The sequence below is a fragment of the Sapajus apella genome, unplaced genomic scaffold (assembly GCF_009761245.1).
Source record: "Sapajus apella isolate SASKATOON/1434 unplaced genomic scaffold, GSC_monkey_1.0 scaffold10, whole genome shotgun sequence".
NCBI lineage: Eukaryota > Metazoa > Chordata > Mammalia > Primates > Cebidae > Sapajus > Sapajus apella.
In genome coordinates, this window is record NW_022436950.1 from 36,493,292 (window position 1) to 36,515,156 (window position 21,865).

The following is a 21,865-nucleotide window of genomic DNA, read 5'->3' on the forward strand; positions in this document are numbered from 1 at the left end:
TAAAGATTTATTTTTCATATTGAGTCAAAAAGGTTTATAAGTTTAGTCCAAACTTCAGTGAATTAACTGTACCCGTTCTTTTTGGCTAAAGAGAGGTAGAAACTCATCTTGAATTTATTTAACCTTAAAAGGAAATGTATTGAACTGTGAGATCTAAGGAAAGATTGAACAGCCACATCACAGGAAGTGTAATGCTGCATTTGGCCCTCAGGAACCAGTGGAATACAGGCTTGAATGTGGTCAGCACACCCTCTTCCTCTCTTGTCCCTCAAGTTGACTTTATTCTCTCTCACTTCAGATTAGCTTTCTTGAAAAGACACGGCAATAACCCTGGCCTTCAAAATTTCTCAGATTTTATGTTCTGTCCTAGAAAAAGACTAATTTCATCTCTCTGGAACACAGGTTCTTTGAAAAGGTCCTGAATGAGGAAGAGACCTACTGGTATAGGCAAATAATATGAATCATATTATATATGTCTTTTCCCTTCATATACATCTGTTTAGTTTTGCAGTGGCTCCTGGGATAATATGCTAAAGATCTGGTCTACAGGTAAGTTAAATATTTCTTTTACCCTGACTATTTTGTTTCAAAAATTTAAGTTCAGAGGCAAGGTATGGTGCTCACACCCATAATCTCAGCACTTTGGGAAGCCAGGGTAGAAGGATCCCTTGAAGCCACGAGTTCAAGAGCAGCCTGAGCCACATAGTGAGACCCTGTCTCTACTAAAAGTAGAAAATTAAAATTAGCCAGGTGTGTCGGTATGCACCTGTAGTACTAGCTACTTGGGAGACTTAGGTAAGGGAAGTATTTGAGCCTAGGAATTTGAGGTTACAGTGAGCTATATCATGCCCCTGCACTTTGGCCGGGGTGATAGAGTGAGAACATGTCTCACCAAAAAAAAAAAAAAATCAGCTTAGTGAAAGGGGACTTTTTAACCCATATTTTGCCATAAAAATAGACCAGTATGGCAACAAATCAGTATATTTCTTTGTGTTTCAAGATTTTTTTTTCCTATCCCACCACCCCCTTGCTTATTGGATACAATTCAGTGTCACTGAATTGCTGCAAGTATCAAAAACATGTTTGGTGCAGTAGGATATATAAACACCTTGATTTTCAAAGTTCTCTTATTCAGGAAACGTGGAAGTAAATAAAAACACTTTCTGAGTCATTTTAAGTCATTTAAGAATGACTTTTGAGTCATTTTCCTGTTCATTTCTTAGGTAAGCTGGTTTACTTAAAAAATTTTTAAATGCAGTTTTACCAATATTCATCTTTTTACCCTGAAAACATAGATTAAAAAGAACAAATTGAGGGTGGAGGAAGAAGGACTGTTAGAGGAAGAGAAGAAAAGAGGAAAAAACACATTCCCATAGATACTTACATTTTAAGACCTAGTAGCTAGAACTACTTATTGCATAGGTAAGCAGATCAGAATACCTGTGTTACTTCTTAGGTAATTGCTTAGGTACTTACATAGTATATATCCGAAATGCATTTTACAAAGACTTGAGGGGGATCAAGAAAAGCTTAACTAGTTTTGAATAATTTTGTGTAAGATGGCGGGAAATATATAATATATTTTAGTAGATTTTACAAAAATGGTGAAAGCAAATAATTTGTGGCAAAAAGTGGTTTAGTTTAGAAAATTCTTTTGTAGAATTTTTTATTTTTTGATAGGGCCAAGTAAATGAAGTAATATATATGATTAGGTATTAACTTTAAGGGGTTTATAATCTAGTCAGAGAAATATTAATATTCATAAAAGCCACAAAACATTTTAATGTTTTACATATTTTATGTTACATATTTAATGTAACATAATACATATATTATTGGAACATATACACATACATACATTACGTACACATAATGTTCACATACATTCCATATTTAATGTTACATATTTTATGTAGTTTTCAATCTGGGTTTGCTGCCTAACCAAGTGATGTATAACAAAAATTAAAAAAAAAAAAAAAACAGAGACACTTTTGGTAGAAAAATGAAATTAAGAGAATAAACATGGCTGAAATGTATCTCCATTTATCACGTGTTTACTTTATCCTTCCCTCCTTCATAACATAAATGTAATCTGGTCATAACTCTCCTACAACTAACAGCAATTTTTCATAGTTATGTCAAAATAATAAATATTTATAATGATTTTTTTTTTTTTTAAGACGGGGTTTCACCATGTTGGTCAGGCTGGTCTTGAACTCCCAACCTCAGGTGATCCACCTGCCTTGGCCTCCAAAGTGCTTAGATTACAGGGGTGAGCCACCGTGCCTGGCCTATAATGATGATCTTAAAGATGGCAAGATTTCTAACTTGTTAGATTTTAGTTTTCTAATGTAGTTTACTTTTTGTTTTTTTGTTTTTAAAGATTCGTAATCTAGGTAAAATTTTATCTATAACTTTCTGTTAACCAAAATGATGCGGAATATTCATTCCCTAACTAGTTGTGGTAACATGGAAAAACTATGTATCTGGAAATGTAAAGAATTCTTTCAGACAGTTCATGATTAAGTTTTTAAAATGTCAAATCTAATTCTCTTATCACACAGTCCCTACAGATGAAGAAGATGAAATGGAGGAGTCCACAAATCGACCAAGAAAGAAACAGAAAACAGAGCAGTTGGGACTAACAAGAGTAAGTATCTGTGAGAATTGACTGTACCTGGCCTAGACCTGTGTTGACAAATATATGGTAATTTAATATGGTCTTTCTTGTTTATGTTTCCTTTGTCTTACCTTGCTTCTTTAACCATGATTATCCTTTTTGGCAGTAAGCCTGTAAATTTTTATTCTAAGCACTGTACTGTTGCTACATTTATTTGCATCTTTGAATATAGTGGCATTAAGCCAGGCTTATGGTTGCTACGCTGATTATTTAGTTATTGTTTGATCCCGTGCTGCATTCTGAACCTTTTAATTATTAAAGCTTACAGTGAAGTGAAGCATCTGATTACCTGGTTGTTGAATAATATTATCTGTTTCATGTACTATGTAATTTTTTTTTTTTTTTTTTGAGATGGAGTCTTGCTCTGTCAGCCAGGCTGGAATGCAATGGTGCAATCTCGGCTCACTGTAACCTCCACCTCCTGAATTCAAGCAGTTCTTTTGCCTCAGCCTCCTGGGTAGCTGGGACTATAGGTGTGTGCCACCATGCCCAGCTAATTTTTTTTTTTTTTTTTTTTTTTTTTTTTTTTTTTTTTTTTTTTTTTGAGACGGAGTTTCGCTCTTGTTACCCAGGCTGGAGTGCAATGGCGCGATCTTGGCTCACTGCAACCTCCGCCTCCTGGGTTCAGGCAATTCTCCTGCCTCAGCCTCCTGAGTAGCTGGGATTACAGGCACACACCACCATGCCCAGCTAATTTTCTGTATTTTTAGTAGAGACGGGGTTTCACCATGCTGACCAGGATGGTCTCGATCTCTTGACCTTGTGATCCACCCGCCTCGGCCTCCCAAAGTGCTGGGATTACAGGCTTGAGCCACCGTGCCCGGCCCAGCTAATTTTTGTATTTTTAGTAGAGATGGGGTTTCACTATGCTGTCCAGGCTGGCCTTGAACTCCTCACCTTGTGATCCACCCAACTCGGCCTCCCAAAGTGCTGGGATTGCAGGCGTGAGCCACTGTGCCCAGCCTGAGTATGTAATTTTTATAAGTTATATCTTCTAAATCACTAGAAACCAAGAGGTTAATTTGGGATTTGATTCTGTCATTTAGCTGTCAGATTCCATTAAGTCAAACTCAGAAAGTTTATCTAGAATTTTTCTTTTAAAAATACTTAATTGATAAAGATTGAATATATTTAAGGTGTACTGCATGAGTAGATATACATAAACATTGTGTAATGATTACCACAATCAAATTAATTAACACATCCATCACCACTCATGCTGTACATTAGATCCCCAGAACTTGTTCATCTCTTATAACCAAATGTTTGTACCCTTAGACCTACTTTTCCCCATTTTCTCACACTCCAGCTCCCAGCAACCACTGTTCTCTGTGCTTCCATGAGTAACTTTTCATGCAGGTTATTATTTGTCCTGTTCCAAAGATATTTGTTATAATATGATCTGACCTGTATTTATATACTTTTTGTGAAGGGCAGTACTCAGTCAGGTTTAGAAAAACATTTTTCCTTCATTTTCTAATAGCTATAGTGAATGTGCAGTAAATAAAGCCACGTTTGCACACTAATTCTTATAGTCACCAATAAAATATCTTATAAAATTTGTTGAAAATGAAGAATAAAGTGGGATCATAAATTATTCATCAAATAGAATGTAATAAACAATAGCACATACTGGTTCCAGTTGAAAGTAATGATTTATAACTTCTTAATACATTTAAACATAGACTGATGAATTGCAAGAGGAAAGTTGTGGCACTTAGCTTCTTTACTCTGGTAGGCTAAATTAAAGCTAGAAATGTAGGTCAAGTGTGGTGACTCACGCCTATAATCCCAGCACTTTGGGAAGCCAAGGCGGGCAGATTGCTTGAGCTCAGGAGTGTGGGACCAGTCTGGGCAACATGGCGACATCCTGCTTCTACTAAAAAATTTTAAGAAGTTAGCTGAATGTGGTGGCTCATGCCTGTGGTTCCAGCTACGCCCACCCTGAGAGGCAGAGGTTGCAGTGAGCCAAGATTGTGCTACTGCACTCCAGCCTGAGCAAGAGAGCCAGACCCTGTCTCAAAAAATAAAGCTAGAAGTGCCTTACCAATTGGATATTGTGCCAGTGGTAGTTTATATTCATGCATATCCCTGATCAAACTTTTAAAGAATCTGAGTAGGAAAAGATTTCCTGAGTTATCAAAATCTTTTACTGAGAAGGTAGCTCCTTTTTTCTTTTCTTTTTCTTCTTTTAAAGAGACAAGGTCTTGCCCTCTTCTTGCCCTCTTGCCCAGGCTGGAGTGCAGCGGCACAATCATAGCTCACTGTAATCTCAAACTCCTGGCCTCAGGTGATCCTCCCACCTCCACCTTCCCAAGTTCTAGGATTACAGGCTTGAGCCACCATGCCCTGCCATTTCTTCCTCCTTTTTAATTAAAAGTTTCACATGCAGCTTAAATGTACAGCTCAATTAATTTGGGCAGGAGAATCACTTGAACCTGGGAGGTGGAGGTTGTAGTGAGCCAAGATCATGCCACTGCACTCCAGCCTGGTGACAGAGCGAGACTCAGTCCAAAAATAAAAAGGTATACTCAAGTAATTACTACCCAAATAAAAATATAGCGATTTACCAGTACCCTAGATGACTCCCTCTAGTCTGCCTCTCAATCACTAGCTCCCTAAAGGTAATCACTTTTGACTTATGCCATCTTAGATTAATTTTACCTATTTTTAAAATTTTATATAACATCGTAAGATAGGTCTTTTCATTAACATATAGCATTTCATTGCAGTATCAGTATGCCACAATTTATCCATTATTCCTTTTTTGAGACAGGGTCTCACTCTGTCACCCAGGCTGGAGTACAGATAGCCTAATCATAGCTCTCTGCAGCCTCAACCTCCCCAGACTGAGGTGATCCTCCCACCTCAGCCTGCTGAGTAGCTAGGACTATAGGCGCATGCCACCATGCCCAGCTAATTTTTCTTTTTTTCTTTTTTGTAGATACTGAGTTTTGTCAGGTTGCCCAGGTTGGTCTTGAACTCCTGGGCTCAAGTGATTTTCTTGCATCAGCCTCCCAAAGTGCTAGGATTACAGACATGAGCCACCACATTCAGCCTATTCATTATTCTTTTGATGGAACTTTTTTTTCCCCTTTTGAGCGGAGTGGTGCAGTGGCATAATCATGGGTCACTGCAGCCTCGACCTCCAGGGCCCACACAGTCCTCACACCTCAGCCTCTCAAGTAGCTGGGATTACAGGCATGAGCCACCATGCCTGGCTGTTACTCCACATCTTTATCAGCACTTTCTATGGTCAGTTATTAAAGTCATGATCGACTTTTATTAAGCCCTGGATCTTTGATACTCAATTTTGAAGTGTTCATATTTTTAGCTAATTTTAAAGTTATTATTAATCACTTTTTTATAGAGATGGTATCTTGCTTTGTTGCCCAAGCGGTCTCAAACTCCTAGGCTCAAGCAGTCTTCCCACCTCGGAGCCCATTTTTTAAGAGTGTTGTCTCTCTTTTACTTACTGATTTTTTTTTTAACTTACTGATTTGTAAGAGTTCTTTCTGTATTCTGGATTTAAGTTACTTGCTGGATATATATATTTTCTCCACTCTGCTTTGCTGATACCTTTTATTTCCAGGTAGGTACTTTTGTAAGCTTGCTCCCATAGTTCATTTATTTGAAAGAAATAATAGTATATTGGGTTTCTCATTTAGCTTTTTTCCACCCTTTCCCTGGCTTTTCCTGAGAAATCATTCAGCTTTTTATAGGGTTTAAATTTATGCATTCATAAATTATTAAAGTCATGCCAGAAAACCTTGAAGAGCCAATTACAATGAAAATGTTGCTGGCAGTTAGAAATAATAGAAATATTGGGGGCACATTTCCAGTTTGACAGTTAAAAGTAAAAGTGTCAGCATTTGTATTTAGGTTTTTGTGTGATCATGTTTTCATTTCTCCTGGGCAAATGCCAAGGTATGGTATAGCTTATTCATATGATAAGCTTACCTATTTTTTCCATGTCATTTTATATTCTAGAGCCTCCTGATTACTTCTATGTCACCTTTTCATTTTGTTTTAGATCACATCAGAGATTGTTCTGTTCCTCACTCTATCAGGTTCCTTTACTTCTTTCAGGAAAATTTTAAAGCTGGAACAGACACCTCAGGGATCATTTGATCCAGGAGTTGGATCCCAACAGCCAATTTGGCTATCACTTATTTTTGTACTACAGAGAGTTAAGGATGGTTTTTACAATTATAAAGTGTTGTAAGAATAGCCCCTTATAAAAACAACTGTGGGCTGGGTGCAGTGGCTCACACCTGTAATCCCAGCACTTTGGGAGGCCGAGGCGGGCAGATCACCTGAGGTCAGGAGTTTGAGACCACCCTGGCCAACATGGAGAAACAGCTTCTCTACTAAAAATACAAAAATAAAAATTAACCAGGTGTGGTGGCATATGCCTGTGGTTCCAGTTACTTAGTAGACTGAGGCAAGAAAATCTCTTGAACCTGGGAGGCAGAGGTTTCAGTGAGAGGTTTCAAGATTGCACCATTTCAGCCCAGGCTGGGCAATAAAAGTGAAACTCCATCTCACACACAAAGAAAACAAAATTAAAAAAAAAAAAAAACAAAAAAAAAAACTGTGGTATTATCCATACAACAGAATGCTACTCAGCAATGAAAAATATACAACAGGAACTCTATGTGTTTCACAAAAGTTGAAATCTTTACTTGTTGGTGAAAAATTTGTTGAAAAAATTTGCTTTCTGATCCTGTTATAATGCCTTAATATTACAGATGAGGTAATATTTAAGGAAGTTAAATGTAGCAAAGTTATAAAAGTAGATTGACTGTCTCCTATTCCAGAATTCTTTTCCTCTCTTGTTTTTCTAAGAGACCGACTCTCACTCTGTTGCCCAGGGTGGAATGCAGTGACACAATCTCATCTCACTGCAACCTCTGCCTCCCAGGCTTAAGCAATCCTCCCACCTCAGTCTCCCAGGTAGCTGGGACTACAGGCGTGTGCCACCACGCCAGCTCATTTCTGTATTTTTTTTTTTTTCAGAGACAGGGTTTTGGCATGTTTCCTAGGCTGTTCTTAAACTCCTAAGCTCAAGTGATCCACCCACCTCAGCCTCCCAAAGTGCTGGGATTACAGGTGTGAGTCACCGTGCCTGGCCTCCTCTCTTTTGTTTTTAGAGACAATATCTCTCTGTCATCCAGGCTGGAGTGCAGTGGCATGGTCATAGCTCACTGTAGCCTCAAACTCCTGGGCTCAAGTGATCCTTCCACCTCAGCCTCCAAAGTAGCTATGATTATAGTCATGTGTCATCAAGCCCAGCTAATCTTTATTTTTAGTAGAGATGGGGTCTCACTATGTTGCCCAGGCTATTCTCAAACTCCTGGGCTCCAGTGATCCTCCCACTTCAGCCTGCCAAAGCATGAAGACTGCAGGTACGAGCCTTTTGTGCCTGGCTCTTTCTACTCTCTTTTAGATAATCCTTATATTTCAGATAGGTACTATACCTAGTTGCCTAGTTTGGGGCTTTTAGCTTAAAAAGATGTTACAGATTGTGGAGTATTAATAAATAAACTGTGTATATTTAAAGATGAAATAATAGGACTTAAAGATGCTGAGGAATGCTGTGGTAAGAATAACTTACTGAGATTAATTTACCTGGAGGAGTTATGTAGAAATTGGCAGCATATTTTGAGTGAAGGTGCTGAAATCTATATCTGTCTGATCACAAAGCTTTTTGTGTTAACTGTGAAGCAGTTTCATTGATAACCAGTCCCACGGGAGGATTCTCACTGGACAGAGGATAGTAAAGGTCATCTTATACCAGCCACCAGGAATAGAAGTGTGAATACTTTCATCCACTGCATCCTGGGCTGCAATTTTACCAGTTACCTGAATCTGGTGAGGAAGAGCACACATGCAACACATTACATGAAACAGGTTTATTACTTACAGATAGGCAGCAAGGGACAACAGAAGCCTAGGATACATTGTGAGCCAATCCTCCAGGGCTCAAGAAAACTGCCCAGGGAAAATGGAATGTTTACTGTGTGTGCCTTACTTGCAGCACAGCTGAGGGATCCCAAAAAGCCTGCCCTGGTTTTTTACCCTGGGATCACTTAACTCTCTGGGCAGAGTTTGAAGGACATCCTGTTTATAGGAGCTGGAACAGAGCCCCCAGGCTATGCTGGCCAGTTACTCCCTGTCTCAGGATATTGTATTCCCAGAATATTATATAGTTATTTTGAGAACTACAGGCAATAAGAAAAGAGGGGAGAAACTATACCTGTCAGTCCAAGGCCATTCGGAAATCATCCAGCACTAACTTTTAATATAACATTTCTTAGCTGGGAGAGTTAAGTTTGTGTTAATACTGATCAAAATGAAAAGCAGAAAAGATGCGGAGCAGCAGGATACAGTGGAATGACTACAGACAAGTAATATTTGGGTTCAAACTCAAGTCTGCCACTTACAAGCTCTATGACCTTGGGTAAGTTATCTTTATCAGCCTCATTATCTTGTAAAATAAAAACAAATATCTATTCCATTGTAAAGAAAGAAGAAATAAGTTAGGATATGAAAGATGGGCAGTTCAGTTCTGGCATATGGGCTTTGTAAGTAATAAGTAATACTATTGTTTCAATTACTCTGTAATAAAAACATTTTACCATTTTGGGGTTCTTCCTTTCTAGACTCCCATAGTGACCCTCTCTGGCCACAAGGAAGCAGTTTCCTCAGTTCTGTGGTCAGATGCTGAAGAAATCTGCAGTGCATCTTGGGACCATACAATTAGAGTGTGGGATGTTGAGTCTGGCAGTCTTAAGTCTACTTTGGTAAGAAAAATTCAGTTATCTTTTAAGACATAAACTTCAAGAGATGGTTTTTAGTCTACCATGATTAATGTTCTTTCCTTTTCTTTTTCAGACAGGAAATAAAGTGTTTAATTGTATTTCCTATTCTCCAGTTTGTAAACGTTTAGCATCTGGAAGCACAGATAGGCATATCAGACTGTGGGATCCCCGAACTAAAGGTGGGTCATGTAAACCACTGGGGGAAAAATATGTGTGAATAACATCAATTTGTCATCTCACTGGAGATGTATGATTTCCAGCCAGGTGTGGTGGCTCGCACCTATAATCCCAGCACTTTGGGAGGCCGAGGTGGGCAGATCATGAGGTCTGGAGATCAAGACGAGCCTGGCCAATATGGTGAAACCCTGTCACTACTCAAAATACAAAAAAATTAGCCCGGTGTGATGGCAGGCACCTGTAATCCCAGCTACTTGAGAGGCTGAGGCAGGAGAATCGCTTGAACTCGGGAGGTGGAGGTTGCAGTGAGCCGAGATCACACCACTACACGCCACCACTTCAGCCTGGGCGTGCACTTTGGGAGGCCAACGTGGGTGGATCACGAGGTCAGGAGATGGAGCCCATCCTGACCAACATGGTGAAACCCTGCCTCTACTAAAAATACCAAAAATTAGCTGGGCATAGCGGTGCTTACCTGTAATCCCAGCTACTTGGGAGGCTAAGGCAGAATTGCTTGAACCCGGGAGGTGGAGGTTGCATTGAGCCAAGATTGTACCATTGCACTCCAGCCTGGTGACAGAGCAAGACTCCATCTCCGTTAAAAAAAAAAAATTCCGCAAATATTTTTTGGGTTTGTTCTACTTCTCTTTTCTAAAATTCAATGCTTGTCTTTTGCTTTGTTTAGATGGTTCTTTGGTGTCGCTGTCCCTAACTTCACACACCGGTTGGGTGACATCAGTAAAATGGTCTCCTACCCATGAACAGCAGCTGATTTCAGGATCTTTAGATAACATTGTTAAGCTGTGGGATACAAGAAGGTAAATTCTATTTATGATCTCCAAAAGAAACACATCAATCACCTGTTATATAGAAAGAAAACGAATACTGAAATTATCTAAAACCAGAAGAGCAAAAAAAGCCTCATGGTTATACAACCTCATGTGACAAATACTGATATGGAAAAGAAAAGCCAGGATCAAAGAAATTTTCCACCAGGCACGGTGGCTCACACCTGTAATCCCAGCACTTTGGGAGGCTGAAGCAGGCAGATCACTTGAGCCCAGGAGTTCAAGACTAGCCTGGCCAACACAGTGAAACCCTGTGTCTACTAAAAATACAAAAAAATTATCCCGGCATGGTGGCGCACGCCTATAATCCCAACTACATGGGAAGCTTGAACCCGGGAGGTGGAGGTTGCAGTGAGCCAAGAGTGCGCCATTGCACTCCAGCCTGGTTGACAGAGCGAGACTTTATGTCTCAAAAAGAAAAAGAAATTCATGTTAATATATTGTTTTTTTGATTATTGATAGCTAGACAAACAGTATATAAAACCATAATTTGGAGGTTAAAAAAATGTATTTAAGGAAATGTGAAAATGGGCCTAATTATAAGTAAATTCTTATAATGAAATAACATTTTTTTCCTGAATATATTTGTTATAATAAATACCTGTAGTCTTCCAGTGATATAGGGAAAAGAGGATCAAATAAGCAGAATTTAAGATTAAGTGGTTATTGGGGCAAGGATGGTAAACCCTCTAAAGTTTTCAGATAGATTTAAGTAATTATTTAAATATCTGTTTTAACACTATGAATGCATATATGTTAATATTTTCATCTTTCAGTTGTAAGGCTCCTCTCTATGATCTGGCTGCTCATGAAGACAAAGTTCTGAGTGTAGACTGGACAGACACAGGGGTAAGAATTTATTAGTTATTTGATGAAGAAAATGTATTAGAATAAATCTGGTGTTTGTGTTTATAAAATTATTAGTTTCAGTATATTTGATATTTATAATTCTGTATTGTTTCCCTTAATATTATTTTTAAAATCTCACATCTCATTCAAAGAAGAAATAAATTTGTCCCTTAATAGGCCAGGCATGGTGGCTTATGCCTGTAATCCCAGCCCTTTGGGAGGCAAGGAGGAGGACTCTTTGAGCCCAGGAGTTTGAAACCAACCTAGGCAACATGGTGAGATGCTATCTCTACAAAAAAATTTAAAAATTAGCTATGCATGGTGGTGTGACCTATAGTCCAGCTACTTGAGCCTGAAGCAGGAGGATCACTTGTGCCTGGGAGGTCGAGGCTACAGTGAGCTGTGATCGCACCTCTGCACTCTAGCCTGTGTGACAGAGTGATACCCTATCTCAAAATAATAATAATACTAGGAATAGTAAATTTGAAATTGGAACATTTTTTTTTCCTTCTGAGTATAGTGGGTTTTGTTGTTGTTTTTTTGTTTTTTGTTTTGTCATTGTTGTTTTAAGAAACAAGGTCCTCTGTTGCCTAGGCTAGAATGCCAGTGGTGCAATCATGACTCACTGTAGCCTCAAACTCCTGGGCTCAAGCAATCCTCCCACCCCCATGTATATCTTCTTATTTATTTATTTTTAGAGATTGAGGCTTTAACTCCTGGGCTTAGGTGATCCTCTTGCCCCAGCCTTCTGAGTAGCTGGGACTACAGGCGGGTGCTACCACATCTGGCAAATTTTTAAATTGTTTGTAGAGATGTGGTCTCACTATGTTGTCCAGGCTAGTCTTGAACTCCTGGCCTCAAGTAGTCCTCCCACCTCAGCCTCCTGGAGTGTTAGAATTACAGGCATGATCCACTGTGCCCAGCCCCCATGAGTATCTTCCTGAAACATTTTATATCCATAAACTCACTACTTAAGACTAATTGGATCAAAGTATTTACCAGTTAGAAAAATCTTATATAAGTCTGCATTATAAAATGTGTTTAAAGAATTACAATTTATTTTTATGTGTATACATAAGCTCTTACTGCCTAAGAATTCTTTCCAAATATAAGTCCTACAGCTACTTGAATAATTTGTAATATACAATTAATGTCCTGTCTTTTATTAATTTTCTTTAATTGGTAAAACTGTATCCCTTTCAAACTTATATGTATCTTGGCAGATGCTTTATAGAAAGTGCAGCAGCATATTGTGTCTCAACCAAATGTAAATGATCGCTTGTAATGTTTTAATATACTGTATTGTAGCATAGTAGTGAAACAATGTTGGTCCCTTTACTAACTCTCAGTGCAAGTTAACTGCTCACCCATAATTCCTTTTGTAATGACAATCAGTATTTAATTAGGTTTAGCTATGATACTAAGTAATTATATTTTCTTATGTTTTTATGTCTTTTTCTCTTCTTTTACACAGCTACTTCTGAGTGGAGGAGCAGACAATAAACTGTATTCCTACAGATATTCACCTACCACTTCCCATGTGGGGGCATGAAAGTGAACAATAATTTGATTACAGAGATTATTTCTGTAAATGAAATTGGTAGAGAATCTTGAAATTGCATTGATGCAGAAAGTAGCCTTTTGTGGTTCATATAATGTTTTCACCCTTCATAATAGCTAACATTACTATCTTCTTATTTTGTATTTATAATACAATAGGTTGTGTTTATAAAATATAAATTGTGGCATGCATTCTCTGTACGAACTTGAAATTAAACTGAGTGTTATATTTCTCTTTAAAGGTATTGGTTTGAATTAAAATCCGCTTTTTTTTTTTTTTCTTTGAGATGGGGTCTAGCTAGCTCTGTCACCCAGGCTAGAGTGCAGAGGCGTGATCTTGGCTCACTGCAACCTCTGCTTCCTAGGTTCAATCAATTCTCCCGTCTCAGCCTCCTGAGTAGTATTTTAGTAGAGAGGGGGTTTTGCCATGTTGGCCAGGCTGGTCTCGGACTCCTGACCTCAGGTGATTCACCTACCTCATCCTCCCAAAATGCCGGTGTCACAGGCGTGAACTACTGCGCCTGGCCAAATTAAGATTTGTTTTTGAAGTGCTATAAAAGGATATATTGGAAATCCAGTAATTACTTGTCCAGATGTAGGCTAGGCACGTTGGCTCACACATGTAATCCCAGCACGTTGGGAGGACAAGGTGGGCAGATCACCTGAGGTCAAGAGTTTGAAACCACCCTGGCCAACATGGCAAAACCCAGCCTCTACTAAAAATACAAAAATTAGCTGGCCATGGTCCTGGGGCGCCTGTAATTCCAGCTACTTGGGAGGTTGATGCAGGAGAATTGTTTGAACCCGGGAGGCAGAGGTTGCAGTGAGCCTAGATCACACCACTGCACTCCTGCCTGGGCGACAAGAGTGAGACTCCATCTCAACAACAACAAAACAATGTCGATTCTGCCAGGTGTGGTGATTCATACCTGTAATCCTAGCATGTTCGGTAGCCAAGGCAGGTGGATCACCTGGGGTCAGGGTTCTAGACCAGCCTGGCCAACATGGTGAAACTTTGTCTCTACTAAAAAAAAAAAAATTAGCCGGGTGTGGTGACACACACCTGTGGTCCCAGCTACTTGGGAGGCTGAGACAGGAGAATCGCTTGAACCTGGGAAGCAGAGGTTGCAGTCAGCTGAGATGGTACCACTGAACTTCAACCTGGGCAGCAGAGTGAGACTCCCATCTCACAAAAAAAAAATGTAGATTGCTGATTTATAAGGAATTTATCGAGATATTTTAAGGAGTCACTTTACATTAAATATATGTGAGATCCTTTAGAAATTGCATACAGTTTTCATTGTAACCTCCTAACCTATCCTCATGTGTAGATAAGAATAAATTCTTTAGACAAAACCTTTCATCAGTATCAGATAAAAATCCTACAGATTTTATGATATTAGCATTTGTCTTTATGCATGTTATATAAAAACATTTAAAGTAAATAATATATTTTTAAAATGTTACTTCTATCATTAATGGATTGATATTCCTTAAGTAAAACATTCACAACCTTTTAATAATATTTGGGAAATACGGTTGGTCTCATTATCAGACGGTATTACATCTCAAATGATGTTCCTATTGCAGAAGTCTAGGAAACAGTACCTAAACTTGGCTACTGTTGAGAGATAAACAATGTATTGAACCAGTTAGGAGTTTAGTTCTCATATGTAGAAAACCAGAGGCAGTCCAGGGCTGGTGTAGTTTTTGTTCCACATTCCTTAGTATTCTAGCCTTCCTCCATCCCTGGGATATGGTCCTCATTTTTATATAGACAAAGAGTCAGAGCTCCAATTATCATTTCTTACAGTATATTTTAATGTCAAAAAAAAAGTGAATAAAGGTGGCTAGAAAATTCATGCACAGAATTCCTTGTTTTTCTCATTTTATGCTAATTGGTATAAATTTTATTGTATTTGTAGTCTCTGGAAATCTGACTTTGAGAGGACAAAGATGAATTGTTAGTCCTGTTTTGGATGGTCTTTGAATGATCCTTAAGGGCAGTTATTTAAAATGTCTTTCTTAACTCACCAAACCTGGACTGACCAAATGTAGTTTGTATAAACTCAGTGGTTAAAGTAAAGGTAAAGAAACCTATATATCCGAAGCAGTAGACAAAGAAGAAAATGGCATCCAGAACTGGTCCTCACCTAATCCCAATACTGGTTCCACAGGAGAATACATTCATAGTTCAGGCATTCTCCCTTGGGATAGATTTAATGTAAGTGACCAACTCTCTTGAACAAGGATTGTCTCTGATCAATCCCTGCCAAAGTCTTTTTCTTAGTTAACTCAAGTGGTTAGATCTTACTTCCTGAACAGAAAGAATATGAGAGGTCAATACAAGCCTAGAAAATTCAGTCCTCTTATAACATATTGTTCCCCCTTTTGCTCAAAAGCCAAGAAACTACATTTCAGTGGTCCCCTTTCCTCCAGCAGAACACCGGAAATGCCTGCTTTACATAGACTTATTTGTTCCTGAGAATCACTTGGATGGGCAGATGAGTGGTGCTGCTTTCCCAGAGTTGGGAAAAGTTAGGAACCTGATAATACAGTCCTCAGAACCTGCTGACCAGTACTGGTTAATGCTGTCCTATCATCGTAGTGCAGTTCATTTTTTAATTTATTTTAATTTATTTATTTTTAAGATGGGGTTTCACCATGTTGGCCAGGATGGTCTCCATCTCCTGACCTTGGGATCTGGCCCACCTTGGCCTCCCAAAGTGTTGGGATTAAAGCCGTGAGCCACCGCTGTGGACCAGTAGTGCAGTTCTTTAAAATGTTGACGCTTGCTCTTTTGTCAAACAAAGGTTGTATTTTTGGTTGCTTGTGTTTTTGTAGAGATAGGGTCTCACTGTGTCACCCATAATGGAGTGCAGTGGTGCAAACTTGCAACCTCCACCTTCTGGGCTCAAGCCATCCTCCCATCTCAGCCTTTCGAGTAGCTGGGACCACACCTGGCTAATTTTTTTTTTTATAGAGACAGAGTTTTATCATGTTGCCCACGTTGGTCTTGAACTCCTGGGCTCAAGTGATTTGTCCGCCTGGATCTCCCAAAGTGCTGAGATTACAGGCATGAGCCACCAAACCCAGCCCACATAAAGTTTTAAGAAATTCCTTGGCCAGGCATGGTGGCTCATTCCTTTGTAGAAAACCATAGCTTTTCCGTGAGAAGATTGGTATTTTCCTTTCCTTTGAATTTAACCATTTTGGAACTCTTGTCAACAATGCATAATATTATATCAGAATGCTTTCTAGTATAATATTGGAGAAAGAACAAACAAAAGTTTAAATTGATATAAAATGCACATAATTGTATAATTGAACAAACAACCCTAAAAAACAAAATAAACGCCATCTGGAAACTCCTGATAGTAACATTGAAATCTGTTCACACCATCTAAAATTCTTTTGATGTAGTTTTGGAAAAAATGTAACAGTTATTATATATAACAAATATAAGGAAAATATTAAATTTTTTGAAAAATTGTTTTTATTTTTTAGAAACAGGGTCTCACTATGTTGCCCAGGCTAGAGTACAGTGGCCTGATTATAGCTCACTGCGGCCTTGAACTCCTGGACTCAAGGGATCCTCCCACCTCAGCCTCCTGAGTAACTAGGACCATAGGCACACATCACCACATCTGGCTGATTTAAAAATTTTTTTAGAGACAGAGTCTTGCTGTGTTGCCCAGGCTGGTCATGAACTCTTGGCCTCAGGCAGTCCTCATGCCTCAGCCTCCCTAAGTGCTGAAATTATAGGCAAGCCACTGTGCCTGGCCAAAAATACTGATTTTTAATAGATACTACTATGGCTTCTAAAAGGAAGAAATATGACGTTGTTGTTGTTGCTGTTGTTGTTGTTGTTGTTGTCAAACTCCAAATGGTCAGGCAACTGGAAAAAATATGACATCTTAAGACTATATGCAAGGGATATTCAATTAGTATCTTTTTTATTTAAAAAGCCACTAATTAGAATCTAGATTTTACTAGCCAGAAACTGCCAGGTGTAAAAACAGCAGGAACATTTTAGTCACTTCATTGTTCACATTTTTGACTCTCATAGATTAAGTATCACACATAATAATAGTATTTTGTTATATGAACCAAATATATCTCTTTTTACAAGACACAGTCTAGCTCTGTCATCAGGCTCAACTCCTGGCTTCAAGGGATCTTCCTGCCCCACCTTCCTGAGTCACTGAGACTACAAGTGCATGCTGCGACACCCAGCTTATTTTTTTAATTTTTTTTTTTTTTTTTTTTTTGAGACAGAGTCTCATTCTGTCGCCAGGCGCCAGGCTGGAGTGCAGTGGCACAACCTCAGCTCACTGCAACCTCTGCCTCCTGGGTGCAAGCAATTCTCCTACCTTGGCCTCCCGAGTAGCTGGGACTATAGGTGCATGCCACCACGCCTAGCTAATTTTTGTATTTTTAGTAGAGATGGGGTTGGCCAGGATGGTCTGATCCCTTGACCTCGTGATCTGCCCACCTCGGCCTCCCAAAGTGTATTTTTTAATTTTAAAAAAATTATTTTATTTTTATGGAGATGGGGTCTTGCTATGTTGACCAGGCTGGACTCAAACTCCTGGCCTCAAGCAGTCATCCCACCTTGGCCTCCCAAAGTGCTAGGATTACAGGCATGAGCCACGGCATCCAGCCTGAAAAAAATATATCTTTTTTTTTTTTTTTTTTTTTTTTTTTTTTGGGGAGAGGGGTTTTTTTGCACCCAGCAGAGGGTGCTTTGAGTTGATCTCGGCTCACTGCAACCTCCGTCTCCTGGGTTCAGATTCTCCTGCCTCAGCCTCCTGAGTAGCTGAGATTACAGGCATGCACCACCAAGCCCAGCTGATTTTTTTTTTTTTTTGTATTTTTAGTAGAGACGAGGTTTCACTGTGTTGGTCAGGATGGTCTTGAACTCCTGACCACAAATGATCTGCCCACCTCGGCCTCCCAAAATGCTGGGATTATAGGTGTGAGCCACCATGCCCAGCCACAAATATATCTTTATTATAATTTAGGAGATAAATTTTTTTGGCTGGTTAGTTTTATAGAATTAAACCTAATTAAATTTGCATTTTAAAGGAGAGAAAAATATATGTGAGAGAGATTTAAGGTTTTGAACAGTCATGCAGGCAAGAAATGGCAGTGGATTTGAACTTGGACTTATTCCAGTTTAGAGTTCAAGCTCTTAATTGGTATGATTTTGTCAATTCTTATGCACAAGAATGATATTTTTATAAATGGAAAGAGTGAGTGTCGAAGTGTCTTCACTTACCCAACAGAAAGGTTATATGTATTTAAGTGACATGGGTACTAAATCACCATAATGTGTTCAGCTTTGCATGTTTTTGCCTTTAAAATTAATTTCAATTTTAGTATACTACTAAATGTATTACTGTAATAATATATGTATACTTTAAAGATCTATTTCTGTAGTATATTCTAGTAGAAATTGTATATGAGCAAAAATGAATTTTAGAAATTATCCTATTATTCATGTAATTGAATTATGTCATTCATGTTGTTTAAAGGAAGCCACAATCCAGACAGGTTAAGTATCTAGTGTGAAGGTATGTAGCCAATTAATGGAGCTGGGCAACATACCTCTGAGTAATAAAGTCTACAGATAGGCCGGGCACGGTGGCTCACGCCTGTAATCCCAGCACTTTGGGAAGCCAAGGCAGGCGGATCATGAGGTCAAGAGATCGAGACCATCTTGGCCAACATGGTGAAACCCCTTCTCTACTAAAAATACAAAAATTAGCTGAGTGTGGTGGAGCGTGCCTGTAATCCAGCCACTCGGGAGGCTGAGGCAGGAGAATCACTTGAACCCGGGAGGTGGAAGTTGCAGTGAGCCGAGTCCATAAAGTGAGCTGAGATCTCTACCACCTGGCGACAGAGAGACTACGTCTCAAAAAAAAAAAAAAAAAAGACTACAGATAAATTATCTTGTTAGGTACAATCTGATACAAAGTTTAGAAACATGTCAAACAATTCTATGTATGGTTAGTGAAAGTATAATAACATGCCTGGGTCTTAATACCAGATTAAGTTCAATAGTTGTTTCAGGGGGGAGGAAGTACTTTTAAAACGATGTCTGTAACATTTCACATTTAAAATCATCTTAATAATTGTAATTCGAGAATGGTGTCTAAATCTAATAATGTGTCTAGCTTTACTTGAATAAACGAAAATGTAGTAGGGAAGAGACAGTATGTTTAGCTTTTAATATTTAAGTAATTACTGATGTGGGTATCTGGGAAAATAGCTCTACACAACCCAACTGTCACTGACCTACAGTGCTACTCCTGACATCTTCGGTAAAATCCAACAGGCTACAAAGAAACTGGAATGCCTTGAAATAGACCTTTTTCTATGATGTCAGATTCAATAGACCTCTAATCCTTAGTAAAATAGTACAAAACAGTGGAATAATTTTTAATGTTTTCTAATATCAACTGAAGTTTTATTTGGGAGATTAACCAGAGGTTTGCATAAAAATAAAATTGAAGACCATTACTCTTTTTTTTTTTTTTTGAAACAGAGTCTCGCTCTGTCACCCAGGTTGGAGTGCAGTGGTGTTAAGTGGCACAATCTAGGCTCACTGCAACCTCCATCTCCCAGGTTCAAACAATTCTGCCTCACCCTCCCCAGTAGCTGGGACTACAGGCACATGCCACCATGCCCTGCTAATTTTTTTGCTTTTTTTTTAGTAGAGATGGAGTTTCGCCATGTTGACTAGGCTGGTCTTGAACTGATCTTGTGATCCACCTCCCAAAGTGCCAGGATTACAAGCATGAGCCACCGTGTCAGCCAAGACCATTACTCTAAATAAACTAAGACTCTAGGTTTGGATCCCATTTGTGGAGCCCTACATTCCAAGTCATCTAATGTTCTTGTCTAGTTAGCTTATAGAAGTCTACAACGGAGGAAAACCCTTTTTTTCTTAGTGTATTATGTGTCGATAGTTAAATGATCTTTCAATAAATGTAATTCTAAATGAAATTAAAAATTATTTTAATGGTGTTAAATTATTTCATTTTCTAAAGAGGTTTTATGCAAAACTAAATTGTAATGACTGAGCTGCCTCATTTTGTTAAAGGACTAGTGCAAGTAGAGTCTTGCTCTGTTGTTGCCAGGCTGGAATGCGGTGGCACAATCTCGCCTCACTGCAACTTCCGCCTCCTGGGTTCAAGCCATGCTCGTGCCTCAGCCTCCTAAGTAGCTGGGATTACAGGCACACACCACCACATGGGGCTAATTTTTGAATTTTAATAGAGACAGGCTTTCACCATATTGGCCGGGCTGTTCTCAAACTCCTGACCTCAAGTGCTCCACCCACCTCAGCCTCCCAAAGTGCTGGGATTATAGAATGAGCTACTGCACTTGTCCTAGTGCAAGCCATTTAAACATTTTATCAATCCAACAGCTAAAGGAAGATTAATTCATTCCACAGCCTTTTATGAAATATGAGTGAGACTTGATTCCTGTCCAGGAGGAGCATCAGTAGCTAGCTCTACATTATTTGCTAATACTATTCCTACACTGTGCCATCTTTGCTTAGTGACTTGTGAAGAAAAAGTGATAATATGTAAATGGTACACTTCATTGATGGCTTGGAGACATCGTATCTTTCTGTAATTTTCCCCAGTTAAGTGAGTAAAAGCAATAGGCCCAGCCCATAGCCACTATTCTGACTTCTTGATCTGTTCCTTGGAGGACCTTACTCGGCCTCAGATTGAGCTGAAGAAGATATTAGTTTACTGTTCTCTTGACTTAAACTTCATCTTGTTGGAGCAAACATTTTCTAAAATACCCCAAGAACTTTACCATGGGGCATAGTAACGTTTGAAAGTCATTTCACTTGCCATGTTAGTTACTTATTCCTTGGGTGAGAAAGATAATCTGTTCTTTTCAGATATTTTATAATGCATTCTTCAGTTGTTAATTAGCTATCTTTGTTTTCAGTTCATTCATTGATGGACTAAACATTCTTTCAGGACCTAGTTTGTATTAGGCACTGTGCTAGGTGGGTGACAAGGCTGCAGAAAAGCGTAAGGGTGGAGTAGCTTTGAAGCAGCTTAGCATCTAATGTGGAAGACAGGCAGGTAGACCATTACAGCCAGACAGCAGTATGCCCCTTAATAGATTGCCACATTTAGTAAGAGTCAGCAAAGCCATCAAAGGAAATACGTCAATCACCCATGTTTGCCAAACGCTAATTTTTACCCTTCTGAGGAAAGCTGTGGACTCTTTCCTAAAAAAAAAAAAAAAGACAACCAAAATTTTGCACATTATTTCAGGTATTTGCCTATTCCTTGAAATCCAAATGTTTCAAGGTAAAAGTCTAAAGACATTTAATGTTTTCAGTCAAATTAACCCTCTGTAGCTTGCCACTTTTCCTATTCTAAAATCATACTTTCCTGGTTAAGGTGAGTATTTTGTACTGTTAATATTCTGGAATCTCACCCCATCATTGTCTTTTGTGATCATACAGCCTAGTTATCACCTCGAGTGTAACTTTTTAATTCTTTGCTATCCTATGTGCCACAGTTGTAATTATCAATAATTAATATTCTGCTGTTTTAGGATAGTTGTTTTAAGTTTTGGAGTCATCTTTAAAAAGAATGCAGTTTGAGTTTATTAAATTATCTCCCACCAGTAGAAACATAGTTTTGCCTTTTTTTTTTTTTTTTCTGAGACTTTCAGGATCCGATTTAACCTTTTACTTCTGAAGATTCATTTATCACAAACATTATGGATATGGATTTGTGCATTTGAGACTGGTTATGAACGGTTGTTAACTTACAGTTCTTTAAACCTTTAACACGATAATTAAATACAGCGCGCGAACGCCTTCCGCGTAGAGAACAGTGGTGCTGAGCTGAGGAGCGCCGGAGGATTCAGGAGCGACCCCGGAA

General features: G+C 38.8%; 1 protein-coding gene across 2 annotated transcripts in view; it reads left to right on the forward strand.

Moving 5' to 3' along the window:
• Nucleotides 1-13,181, forward strand: part of WDR12 (WD repeat domain 12) — a 29,939-nt gene extending 16,758 nt beyond the window's left edge. Inside the window, exons 7-13 of one of the 2 annotated variants that reach the window (XM_032278619.1) lie at nucleotides 504-549; nucleotides 2,565-2,650; nucleotides 9,346-9,486; nucleotides 9,578-9,683; nucleotides 10,367-10,499; nucleotides 11,306-11,378; nucleotides 12,853-13,179. In XM_032278619.1, coding sequence (XP_032134510.1) covers nucleotides 504-549; nucleotides 2,565-2,650; nucleotides 9,346-9,486; nucleotides 9,578-9,683; nucleotides 10,367-10,499; nucleotides 11,306-11,378; nucleotides 12,853-12,930 — 663 coding nt within the window. In that variant the 3' untranslated portion in view covers nucleotides 12,931-13,179. Of the gene's footprint in view, nucleotides 1-503; nucleotides 550-2,564; nucleotides 2,651-9,345; nucleotides 9,487-9,577; nucleotides 9,684-10,366; nucleotides 10,500-11,305; nucleotides 11,379-12,852 lie in introns of both variants that reach the window. The other variant, XM_032278620.1, reaches the window with a different exon arrangement.
• The last annotated feature ends 8,684 nt before the right edge of the window (nucleotides 13,182-21,865 follow it).